Source organism: Mustela lutreola, chromosome 2 (assembly GCF_030435805.1).
Source record: "Mustela lutreola isolate mMusLut2 chromosome 2, mMusLut2.pri, whole genome shotgun sequence".
Lineage (NCBI taxonomy): Eukaryota > Metazoa > Chordata > Mammalia > Carnivora > Mustelidae > Mustela > Mustela lutreola.
The window spans coordinates 105443483-105456337 of record NC_081291.1 but is presented as its reverse complement, the minus strand read 5'-3'; the positions used below and the strand labels follow the sequence as shown (position 1 = coordinate 105456337).

The 12855-nt window shown below is 40.7% G+C and overlaps 1 protein-coding gene across 7 annotated transcripts in view; it reads left to right on the top strand.

Annotated features, from left to right (window-relative positions):
• The first annotated feature begins 333 nt into the window (after window positions 1-333).
• Window positions 334-12855, top strand: part of ZNF148 (zinc finger protein 148) — a 119080-nt gene continuing 106558 nt past the window's right edge. For 3 of the 7 annotated variants that reach the window (XM_059162947.1, XM_059162940.1, XM_059162943.1), the window contains exon 1: window positions 470-593. Coding sequence is in view for 1 of the 7 variants with exons in the window: in XM_059162946.1 (XP_059018929.1) it covers window positions 372-593 (222 nt within the window). In the remaining 6 variants the exon portion in view is untranslated. Of the gene's footprint in view, window positions 594-12855 lie in introns of all 7 variants that reach the window. The other 4 variants (XM_059162946.1, XM_059162942.1, XM_059162944.1 and 1 more) reach the window with 4 other exon arrangements.

Genomic DNA, 12855 nt, shown 5'->3' with positions numbered 1-12855 from the left:
GGTCCCCGCCCCTTCCTTTTCCCCAGGGCCTGAAACGCTCCCGACCCCCGAGGCCTCCACTTCTCAGGGCGCTAGGCATTGGTTACTGCGGAAGGCTTGACCCCCTGTCGAAGAGATTTCTTCAGGGCCCGTATTTCCCGAATTGCTTTCCCTCATGCCTACCCCGGGGGCACCCGTGGCTCGGGGCCAGCTTCCCCGGCCACGCTGGGCCAGTGACACGCAGGCGCCGGAATCGAAGCCACGCTGGGTCTTCCCAGCCTGGTCTCCCGGCCAGGGAGGGCTGGCGCCGCGGAGCGCTTCCCGTGAGCGAGGCTTCCCACAATGCACCGCGCCGGCAGTGGCGGCGACCGCGGCGGCGCTCTAGCCGCGGCATGTCTGCGTCTCGACTGCTCTGGGAGGAGGAAGAGAAGGAGGAAGAGGAGGAGGAGGAGGGGGAGGAAGAGGAGAAAGGCGCAGGGGTGGGAGCTGTTGCCGAAGCTGCCACAGCAAAAGTTCTCTCCCCTCCCCCCCTTCCCCTCCTCTCAAGGCCCCTAGAAAGGTTGGAGCTGCCGCCGCTTGCAGTCAGTGACCGCGCGACTCGGCGCCCGCCCGCGGTAAAGCGCTGGGCCTGGCAGGCCCGGGCCCGGGGGAGGGCGGAGGAGGGGGTGCGGCGCGCGGGGGGAGCGCGCGGCGGTAACGGCCTGACCCCGGGGGGAGTGAGCCGTAGCGAGGCTGGGGGTAGCCAGGGGAGCGGCCGAGGCCGAGGGAAGCGCAGGAGCTGGCTGAGGGGACGGGAGGAAGCAGGGCGCGGATGGTGGGTTGGGGGGTTGAGAAAGGATAATGACGGGGGTGGCGGAGGCGAGAAGGCGGCCTCCGAGGCCTGAGGCGGGTGTCAGAGGTAGGGAAGGAGGTGGGAGGTTTGCAGGGGGAGGCCGGAGGGTGCTGGGTGTGGGTGTGAAAAGGCTAGGGAGACACCAGTTCTCTGTCCGTCGTGCCTGGTGCAGTGCTTTATGCACCGCAGGCCTCAGTCACTGTTGCTGCCGGAGTGTGTTCTTTGGGAGAAGGGAAGGGCAGGGGTTGGAGAAAAGGGAATCCTTGCGGGGAACGTAGTGGGAGTATGTGCGGGGAGAGAGAGGCCGGAGGGAAAGATGCCGGGTAGGTGGAGGAATGCAGAGGGTGGCGGTGGAGGAGCCTTGAGGAGTCCGGGGGGCGTTCATTGTGCAGATACATTAGGTATTTCGTTATGGAAAGAACTGAAGCGTTTCTAAGGAAAGGAAAGAAGGGATACAAGCAATTTCCGCGAATAGAAAGGATCGCGTTTGAAGCCAGAGGAAGTGCTAAATTCTAGAGACTATGAAGAGAATGCATGATAGAATAGACAGATGTAGTAGAATTAATAAATGTTGGCCCAAGGACTAAAGAGTTATTCCAGATGGGCCAGGATGGCCTAGTTCTGAACCTGTTTGGGCTCTTCTGTAGATGACATCTGGTAAGTGCGGTCCCGCAGTGGTTGGGGTCACTGAGAATTAGACCTTAGTCCGTAGTTTGTGTCTGAGACGTTTTAGACCTGCACTATTGAATATGAGAATTTCTGAAACAGACGGTAAGAAAACGCCTGACCTACAGGGATCCCCTAAGCCATGAGTTTAGGTTTTAGCAAATTTGAAGTATTGTCATTTAGTAGAGGCCGGGTGAACACTAATGCTGGAATGGAAATTACTTGACTTGGCGGTTTTCTTCTCCACTGCCCAGCGTATCTGGTCCAGGAGAACTGATGCCATATTATTAACCCTGGGTTGCAGTACACAGGGTTATAAGTAATGGTGGGGGGAGTCCGTGCACGGTGGCCTTTCTTTGGAGGCTCCTTTTGGATCCCAAATTAGTCTGATGGGATTGGTTCCTAACTCTGGAGCTGGTGGGAGATCTTTTGCTATTCATGGTTCCTGAATGTATACTCTCACTGAGGCATTGTGGTATTGAAGAAAATGCATCAGCCTGCAAAATGTGGGCCTGCAGAATGGAGGATTGAGAATATCTGTTTTGGTCTTATGTTGCAAGGAGGTCAGGACTGGTTGGTTGTCTTGAGGTCTAGGGGAACCTGAAGAGACTGGATGATTCTAGAGCCAGGTTAGAGGGAATATTAGCATTTCCATATCAGGAAATGAACCAAGGCTTGTTGGATTTGCTCAGCTCCCACCGGACAAGATTTTCAAGAGGGAAATGCAGGCTAGAACCCTACTCTTAAGATACCTGAAAATTACTCATTTTTTATTATTAAGAAAGAATATTACAATGTACACATTACATTGTAATATAATTGAACTGAGGAGAGGATAGTATAAACAATCTTTTTATGGAAGTAGAGGGTGGAAGGATTAATGGAGAAGACGGAAAGAAATTTGGGAGAGGGATGGGAAAATTCAGTCATTCATTTGTTTAGCAAGTATATCTAAAGAAGGATGAGAATTTGTCATTAGATATGAGAGGGACTTTCATTAAAATATTTTAATGGAAATAATCCAGGATTTTTTTTTTTTTAATTTGGAAAACTTTTATGTCAGTGCACTTAGGTTTACTCTTTATTTTCAGCGGCTTCAGTATATTACATAGTAGGGTGTACCCATTTTTATTGTTATCACAGAATGAGAGAGTCTGTTTTCTTTACTCTCACCTGCACTGTATATTATCACTTAATTTCTGTAGGTTTAATGGACTTAAATATAAATATTATATTAAATATTTATACTTAAATATTACTTAAATACATACTTAAATATAGTATGTCATTATTTTTCTTCCCTTTAAAATTGTATGAAATAGCATGTGCATAATTAAAAGTAAAATTGTCCTGAGGGAGCATCTAGTGAAGAGCAGTAGCCCCTGTCTCACCTGTCCATTGCAGTCCCACTTTCCAGAGGCTACTGCTGTAAGCATTAAGTTTTGTAGTTCTTATCATGCTTTTCATCAGGTCTGCAAGTAATATACATGTACTGTTATTTCTTGATTGATTAAAATGACATTATGAAGGACTCGGAAGACTTATATGAATGGAAAGGATTTGTGTCCCTGGCATTATCCCCGTTCTCCTCCTTTCAAACCTTTGGTAGTTACTATTTTAGCTTTTTTATTAGCTGTCTTTATATCTTTAATAATCTCTTTTTTTTTTTTTTTTAGTATTTATTTATTTGATTGAGAGAGAGAGATCACAAGTAGGCAGAGAGGCAGGCAGAGAGAGAGGGAAGAAGCAGGCTCCCTGCCGAGCAGAGAGCCCTATGCGGGGCTTGATCCCAGGACCCTGAGATCATGACCTGTGGCAAAGGCAGAGGCTTTAACCCACTGAGCCACCCAGGCGCCCTATATCTTTAATATTATTAAAGAGAAAGCATTTAGAATTAGGCTGGAATTAGACTGGGTGAGAAGGTAGAAGGAAGTTTAATGGACGGACCTGTGAGAAACACTAAGTTGTGGAAAACAACTTCTTTGCAGCATAAAGGTTGCTAGTTAGAGAGGAGTTGGTTGGCAATGATAGTTGTTCATCTTGGAATTAGTTACCAGGTCAATTGTGTAGTGTTCTTTGACAGTCTTCTGGAGAGTGTTAGAGTGGGGGATCTGGGAATGGAGTAAAAAGGACCCTTGACTCTTCTTTCCAGGCTTCTGTAGCAATTCAAAGAGTTGTTAGGAAGGAATGAATTGTTGTAGATAATATGTTTCTTTTTTGTGGAGGGAAGGACTGATAGGGAATTGTGATAAAAGGGAGAAGAAGATGAAGGTGAGAGTGTGATGGAGGTGGTAAATTTGTAGGAGGCTGAAGAGAGGGTAAAGAATTCTGAGGACATTTGGGTATAGTTGATGTGAAGGAGATTTAAATTTACAGTGGTGAGACAGATTTGTGGCAGTTACAAGGAAATTTGCATATTTAAGTCACTAATATCCTGGAAATGTGGTAGAAAAAAGTATGCTGCCCATATATTAGGATTTATTTGTAAAATACTGGTTTTTGAAATTGGTGTATGAGTTTTTTTTTTTTTTTTAAAGATTTTATTTATTGTATTTGACAGACAGAGATCACAAGTAGGCAGAGAGGCAGGCAGAGAGAGAGGAAGGGAAGCAGGCTCCCTGCTGAGCAGAGAGCCCGATGCGGGCCTCGATCCCAGGACCCTGAGATCATGACCCGAGCGGAAGGCAGCGGCTTAACCCACTGAGCCACCCAGGCGCCCTGGTGTATGAGATTTAACATCGCTAAGTCAGTAGAGGGATGGGGAGAATAGAAAGAACTTGCTCCCTTTTTCAGAAGTCTTGTTTAAGTAACCTCACCTCTTGAGAATCTTTACTTTGAATAAGAAAAGCATTCACATGCAGATTATATACTGCTAAATCTTGTATTTGCTTATGGGAATTATTCTCTCTGTTCTGCAAAGGATGGCTTGACTGGAGCCTACTCTGGATCCAAGACTTTTCCTTAATCTTCGGGGAACTCTAAACAGTTTAATTTTTAAGTGTTTAATAAGTACCTGTTGAATGAATGATGGAAAGGAGTGTTCAATGTCAGTGATAATAGTGGGACTGTGTCAAATTGCTGAGTACCATGGGAGTCTGTAGAAAAAAATTTGTGTGTGTGTGTGTGAGAGAGAGAGAGTGATGGACAAAAGGGATATCTGACTGTTGAAGCCTTTGGATTTAAGGGAAGAAGACAGAATGGATTAGAATGGGATTGGCACAGTCTTGCTAAAGCATTGAAGCGGTGGGACCAAAGATTCTGTTCTAATCTGAGGCTAGTTTAAGATGAGTAGATTATTATTATTGTTATTGTTATTATTACTATTTTAGAGCATGAGCATGGAAGGGGTTGTGGGGGAGGAGGGACAGAGGGAAAGGGAGAGAGATAATCTTAAGCAGTCCTCATGTGGGGCTTGATCTCATAACCCTGAGATCATGACTGGAGCCAAAATTAAGAGTTGGACACTTAACAGACTGAGCCACCTTGGTGCCCAAATCTGAGTAAATTTTAAGTCTGGATTTGGAGTTGGTGGCTGGTTTAATTTGCATTTTCTTACCTAAATGACTGCTTAGACATTTTTAGCTGTTTTAAGAATCTGTTTGATTTAATTCATTTTTGGCATGATAGTAAAAAAGTGTTAGGTGAAATTTATTTTCTCAAGGAATTTATAGTATTTATATTTTTTTTTAGGAGGAGAAGGACATTTATGAAGTAATTTAGTAACAGTGTAGGATTTCAGAAAGTTGATTTTGTAAAACAGGTATCAAAAATATACCTCCAAATGAGAATTTTTGTATTTTGGTAGTCATTTTCAGTAGTAGCATTCAGAACATTTTTGGATCACCTTTTCTGAATTCCCTTCTGAGCCTCCAGCACATTCTATACAATTTTTCTATTTACTAAGTACCTATTGTGTGCTTTGGGGGGACTGGGTTGTAAACTGGTTTAAACGTGGTCGCCATCCTCAGAGCTCATAGTCCCTTCAGTATGGCAGTTACGAATAGTGCAAGGCATAATGTTATTCTGACTAGTCTCATTGGTGACAAAGCTTTTTAGTTTGAAAGATTTGATTTTTAGAAATGCTGAAGATCCATCAGATCCGACAAGAGCAAATAGAGTGAATGAAGAATAGTTTTGGTTTAAATTCACTTAGTCACAGAAATAGGAATGGCTTTCTTGATTGACTTACTAACTGACTTTGGAAAACACTCCCTGTGATGAAGTTGGAAATATGCTGAATAATGATGATAGCTTCACTTGTATGTAGTCGAACACTAAGTAAGTGTTGGTTAAGTGCATCAGATGGATGGATGGATGCAGTGAATAAATGGGTGAGTGGTAGCCTCCCAAGGTAACTATTTTAAAGAGGGCCTCACTGATTTTAATCAACTGAGTCACGTAGGTGCCCCTAGGACCTCACAGATTTTAATATGTAAATAAATTCTAGGTATATTTGTTAACAAACACTTTAATTACTGTGAACAAGACCGTTTATGATTAAGATCGCAAATGAGTTCTATGGATAGTAAATGCTGTAGGAGTTCAGGGAGTGGAGAAATGAATATTGGCTAAGGTTAGGGGAAAAGATTTAAGTGTACCATACTTTAGCTAGATATTTGAAAGGATTCCTTAGGGATCTCAGGAGAGGAACTAAAGTGCTCCAAATTTCTCTTGCAGCCCTAGAATGAACCTAGAGTCTGGATCTATTTTTGTCTGAATGCTTTCTGCCTATTTCATTTTAGCTACTCCTACTGGTTTGTTCTTCTTCAAATTCTCCTTTGCTGGGTAGATTCTGAGCTCCCTGGAACAAGGAAGGTGGGGGGGTCTGTTTCCATCTATGTCTAGTGTAACTTTTAGTTTTTCCTTTTATGAGCCTGTACCCCACAAATTACTTGGTCTCTGTGAGTGAAGAGCATGAGTCAACTTGGCTCTGCTATCCTGGCATTTTCCTGCATGCTTTTCTCAAAGCTGCTTTCTGAATTACAGAATAGAATAGTCAGAGAATTGAGGGCATATGTCTAGTAGACACATGCTTGTTGAATAAATGAATGAATGAAAGTATCAGATAATTTAGAAGCTCTAAATGGCTTATATGTTTCTGATTGTTTCAATTTATTCATAACCTGCCTTTTTTTCTGGAAAGGATTTATTGGGCTGACAAATACGTATACTGTAATATGAATTGAAATATTTGAGGAAGTCTAGTTAAAGAGAAAATGAAAGAAAGATCTGTTTAAAGAATATAAAATCTATTATTATGAATGTAGAGAACTAGGAGTAAAGTGGAAGATAACCAGATGGAGAAGGAAAGGTGTTATCCCACAGAAAGTATGATTCTGAAAGAAGAAAAAGATTATTGATACATTATAGGTTATGTTTAGCAGAAAGCAAGAAAAGATTGAAAGTTTAAAGGATTATTTGAAATGGTTATTTTTGGGAGGAAGATAGTAAGACAATTTGAAGGATAATAGTAAATCAAAGTTTAGAATGTATTAGAAATTGTTTATGATGTGGATTTAAAGCAGTTTTCAGAAAATGATGGGGTGAGTTTAGGCAACAGATAATGAACATTTGCTGTATGTAAAACATTGTTAGATGTAGTTAGGAATAAATCCTTTGGGATTTATATTCTAGTAGTGAAGCTGGACTTGTGCACAAATAACTACATTATATTCAGCATATCTTAAGTACGAAATGTTATGGAAGTTAAAAGTTAGGGAAAGACATTTGACTAGAGGGAAACCTGGGACTACATTTTTAATGGCATACAAATGGCTTTTTAGCTAGTCTTTGAAGGTATGGATAGGATTCTTACTGGTAGGAATTCCTGGAAAGAGAGCCTTCCAATCTGAGGGATTAGCAAAAGCAAAGACTTGAAGGTGAGAAGCCAAAGACATGTGGGGAATAGTGAGTTAGTGTTTAAAATTTTTTTTTTAATTGTGATCCACAGTAAGAAATATATGTCATGTCTTCAGCTACTATATGGTTTGAATGTTTGTGTGTAAGTATAAAACAAAATGCTTCAGTAGCCATATCCCTTACTATGTTGGATATACTCAAACGTTTTCCATTCTCTTCTATTTGGCCAAAAAAAGATGACTGTCACTCACAAACTGATTTCATGACTAACTAAATAATTGATCACAGCTTGTAGTTTGGTACACAGAGAGTTCATGAATAGGGCATAATGATAAAGGGTAGGAAGAGTCAGTGGGGTTGGGTGGAAAATGGATGGCCTTGAAAGCTAAGCTAAGTAGATGTAATGTGCTTAGTAAGCAAACAGAAGCTGGGTTTTAGTCTTGGCCCTTCCGTTTTACATGTGCTGTGATTCTGGAGAGAATTGCTTCCTTTCTGAGACTCTTATATTCTCTTCAAAAAATTGATAATTATTGGGGCGCCTGGGTGGCTCAGTTTGTTAAGTGTCTGCCTTTGGCTCAGGGCATGATCTCAAGAGTCCTGGGATTGAGCCCTGCATCAGGCTCCCTGCTGGGCGGAAAGCCTGCTTCTTCTTCTCTTACCTCTCTCAGTCCCCACAACATGTGTGTTCCCTCTCTCGGGCTGTCTTTCTCTGTCAATTATATAAACTCTTAAAAAAAAAAGAGACTGATAATTTATTGGGATACATGGGTGTCTCAGCCAGTTAAACCTCTGCCTTAAGCTCAGGTCATGATCCCAGGGTCCTGGGATCAAGCCCTGAATTGGGGTCCGTGCTCAACCAGGGAGCCTGCTTCTCCCTGCTTGTGCTCTCTAACTTTCTCTCTGACAAGTAAATAAAATGTTTAAAAAAAGAAGAAATTGGTAATTATTATACCTTCTGGCAAGGGCTGAGGCGAGGATTTGAGGATTAAAGTATGTTAACATAGGATTAAAGTATGTTCACACATCATAATATGTAGTTACTCAACTTTTTTGAGTAGAGAATGGAATAAAGGCCTGTATATTAAATATCTTAATCTGATGATAGCTATACTGTACAGAGTAGATTGGTGCCAGTGTGGTGGTAGTTACTTTGCCACTATTGGGGGGTGACAGACCCAGTTAGGATGCTACTGGAGAAACTTAAGAACTTGAATTGGCTTGATAGCAGGATTAGAAATGAGGGGGAGAATGCGATTGGATGGCAACAGGAGGGGAGGATGACTGGAAATTTAGAGCTGGGGTAAAATTCAAAAGGCAGCAACTGAAACTGGAATACATGTTGGGGTAGTTTAGTGGGGTACATTAGGGTAAGTAGTTGCAGTTTCTTGCAGATAGTAGGTCCTCAGTTTTTTTATTGAATGATTAAATATGTAAATTGAATGAATTGCAAGTAGAGACAGTAATGGATAGGTTTGAGAAGGAAGGGTGGGATTGAAGAGTGCTTTTGAGGGACTGCAAGCATTTCTTCGGGGAGTATTTTTGTATACTTACTGTGTAATGTTTCATGGTAGGCAGTGTGAAGGATACATGTTTATGTATGACATAGTTCATTTTTTTTTTAGGAGTTTATCAAGGGACAAAAATGTGTATGCATCTGTCTATGACAGAAGTACTATGGCAGATTCAACTTTGTAGAGAAGTTGGTGTGTAGCTTAGGCCTTGAAGGATGTATAGGATTATAGTAGGCAAATGGTGAGGGTTGGTATTCCAAAAAGAGGGAGTATGATATTAATGACAGAAAAGTTGTGGATGTGTTTAGGGGTTGGTAGTCTAGATTAGCTGGAATTTAGGGTTCATATTTTGAATGGAGGGAAATAAGGCTGTGAAGTAGAGGAAACATCTAAAAATCTAGAGTAAATGGATTTTTACTTATTGATTGATTCATCTTTACCTACATAAAGTGCTCAAATCTTAAGGTCACAGAATTTTTGAAGATAGACATTTTATGTAACCACTATTGAGTTCAACATTTCCAACACGCCAGGAGACTCCCTAATTGGTCACCTTCAAGTTGATGTCCTGTTCACTGAAAAGTAATTACAGTGACTCTTGAACAACATGGGTGTGAATTGCACAGATCTACTTACAAGTATAATTCTTCTTGATAATTATGGTATAGTACTGTGTTTTCTTTATGATTTTTTAAATAACATTTTCCTTTCTCTAGCCTACTTTATTGTAAGAATGCAGTATATATGACATATGATATACAAAATACATGTTAATCTATAGTTTGTAATTGGTAAGCCTTCTGGTCAACAGTAGGCTATTGGTAAAGTTTCTGGGAGTCAAAAGTCATACCTTGATTTTCGACCACTGTGGGGAGAGGTTGACTCTGCAACCTCTGCATTGTTCAAGGGTCAGCTGTACTATTCTGATCTCTGTTACGGCAGAGTAGTTTTATGTTTTTGAGTTTCTTATTAGTGGAATCATACATCTGTGTCTGGCTTCTTAAGCTCACCATGTCTGTGAGATTCATCCGTGATGCATATAGCAGTAGTTCATTCTTTTTCACTTCTCTGTGGGATTCCATTATGAACATATCACAGTGTATTTGTTCATTTCACAATTGTTGGGCTATTGGCTAGTTTCTGTTTTTTGGAAGTCTAAAGACTTTTAACTTGACTCAGTGTGTAGTGGGGAACCACTGATGAGTTCTGAGTGGGGAAATGAGGTGATTTAAGAATACATATGTGGTGACCTGTTTTTGTTATGTTTTGTTTTTGCAATGAAGAGAACCTAGTGACTAGGAGACAAGTCAGAAAACTATAACAAAAGTGTGAAGTTCTGAGAACCCAAGTTGCTGTGGTGGTAACGGGAATAAAAGAAAGCAGATATATAGAAGAAAGAATTGAGAGATTTGATGGCAAATGGCTTTTGGGAAACTGGAGGAAAAGAGAAAAAAGGGAAACTGGGGCTTTTCTTGGGTAACTTGAGAATGGTAGTGCCATTAATAAAAATTATTGGATCAGTTAGCAGAACTATTTTGGTGGGGAAGAATACTTACTTCAGTTTTAAGACATGACCAGTGTGTGGGGCACCAGTGGAAGTAGGCAAGGGGAATTTTTTAGCTAGAGTTAGGAATACTGAATTCAGCTGAGGAAGGAGGTCTAACAGATTTGGGAATATGTACCTAGAGTTAATAATTGAAGCTGCTAATTCTGGATTTGGTAGGGTGCTAATGGCAATGAAATTATTTGGACTGATAATTGAGGTATTAATTGAAGCAATAATTGAAGAATATAGGTGAAAATAAATCATTATATATTCTAGTTCCTAAGAAATAAATTAGATTGTAGCAGTGGGGGATGGTTTAAAGATTGTTTTTGGGAGCTGAGGGTAGCTGAGGAATGAAAATACAGAAGCAATGTTAAGAGATGAAATGCCAAAGGGGAGAGAATTAGAGAAAGACTGAACTTGGGAAAATACCCTCTATTTGGGCTAAGATGAGGACCAGTACTTGTTGGAGATAGAAGCAGCAACTAGAGAGACCACAGTAGAATCCTGTTGTACAGTGACATAAACTCTCAGTGGTAGTTCAAGTGTCATTGCCAAAGAGGGGATAAGGACTTGGATGGTAGGTCATAGGATTTGGTATATAAAATTTTTTTTTGGTCTTTAGGAGAGCAGATCAGAGAGCACAGTGCATGGGAGTAAAGGCCTGAGTGGGTTGGGAGAATATGGAAACATTGAATGTAGGAATTGTATTAAGTTTATTTTAAGAAGGAGGAACAGCTCTTTTTCCAAAACTGGAGGCAAGAAGTAACAGATGGATGAAAATACAGCATTCTGCAAGCTGTAAAGAGGATTTGATTACAGGTAGAGAAGGTGTGATTTGAAGGAATTTTATGGGAAAGATTGATTTTTGATGGGATTAAAGATTTAAATATGAAAATGACTAGGGTTAGTCAATGAGATAGAAAATTGTATTTAGAATAAATCAGTTGTGGAAGACTTCATAGCTTTCTGGTGGTACTTAACATCCAGTGTGTGGGTGTGAAGAAAACAGATGGTGAAGATTGTCTGTCATTGGGGAGGTGCATGGTAAATATAATGGAAGGTCATGATATTCTGGAGAGGGCAATATTAAATGGCTGATGGACAGATTTAAATTTTGCGGGGAGACTAGGGAAGCCCAAAGGAGGTAAAGAGCAGGCATAGAACAATAAAGTAGTTGTGGTTAAAAAAAAAAAGAAAAAAGGAGGTCTCTGAAGTTAGAATCCTAATAGTACAGCACTTCCAATTGGTGACCTATTTTCATTATATATGTGTGGGTGGCTGAAGTGCAGTTGAAGGCTTTAGGAGTTGAGGAAGGTCAGGGTGTAGAAGGTACTTCAGCATCATTGTTGAAGTTACCGAGAATAATGGCTGACTGTGGTACAAAGTAGAATTGAAGTCTTTGGGAAGGGAGAGGGGAGGGTATTTTGGAACTTGGTGGATGTTGTAGATGGAATGGTTTAAGTGAGTAATGTAAATTGCAAAGAGATTTTTTAGTAATAGGAGTCGCCCTTTGGAGCAAGAAGCAATTGGTCCTTTTAGCAAGCTGAAGGAGTAGGAGAATGGATAGCTAAGTCACGAGAGAATTAGGTTGTCCGAAAAGAGCCAAGCTTGAGAAAAGATGAAGGGGCAGTCACAACAATCCAGGCAAGAGATGATAGATAGTATCTGATTTATGGTGTGCGATGGAGATAAACAATTTTGTTACGTTTACCTGTTCTTTAAAGTTCTTTATAAGTTATACTTGCAAAATCCTAGCCATTCATATGCAAGGGCAAAAAGGTAGAGGTGTACTAATATGAAAGGCAAAGGACACAGGGTATTTTGTTGACAGAAGAACGTTAATAAGCTGATAGAAGCTAGTAAAAGCGTAGAACAGAAATGAATGAAGAGGTTGGGGTTGACCTGAATAGGAATGCAAGTAAGGAGAAGAGGAGAGTCAAGTAACTTGTAGCAGAGAAAATACTGGGAAAACATAATGCTATCTAGGAAATAACTAATGCCAGGAGCCTGTTCCTTCTCTGTGCACATAAGGACAGTCCTCTCCACCCATGATGTTTATAAAAATGGTGCATTATGCAATAAGTATTGAAAAAAAAAGAGCATAATAGAGATACTGACATCTTCTGACCTCTACATGAGTTCCTCAAAACCACATCAGTGTGTAGTGGTAATTTGTATACATTAAACAAACAAACAAACTAGCAACATACATATACATAAAGAGGTTCAAGTAAAAAGTGGGAAGAATGGGCTGGATGATAGGAGATGTCCTGAGGAATCTAAAATGGCCTCTGTAGTTTTTTCTTTTTTCTCTATAATGGTTTTTATCTCATATATTTCTTAGTGTTCTTAGGAAGCTGGTTGGTGTGTTTTCTCATTTCACTTACTACCTATATAGAGGTAAGTCCCAGATGCACAGTTCTAAATATGCTTTCTTGTCTTGTTTTAGTTATCATTTA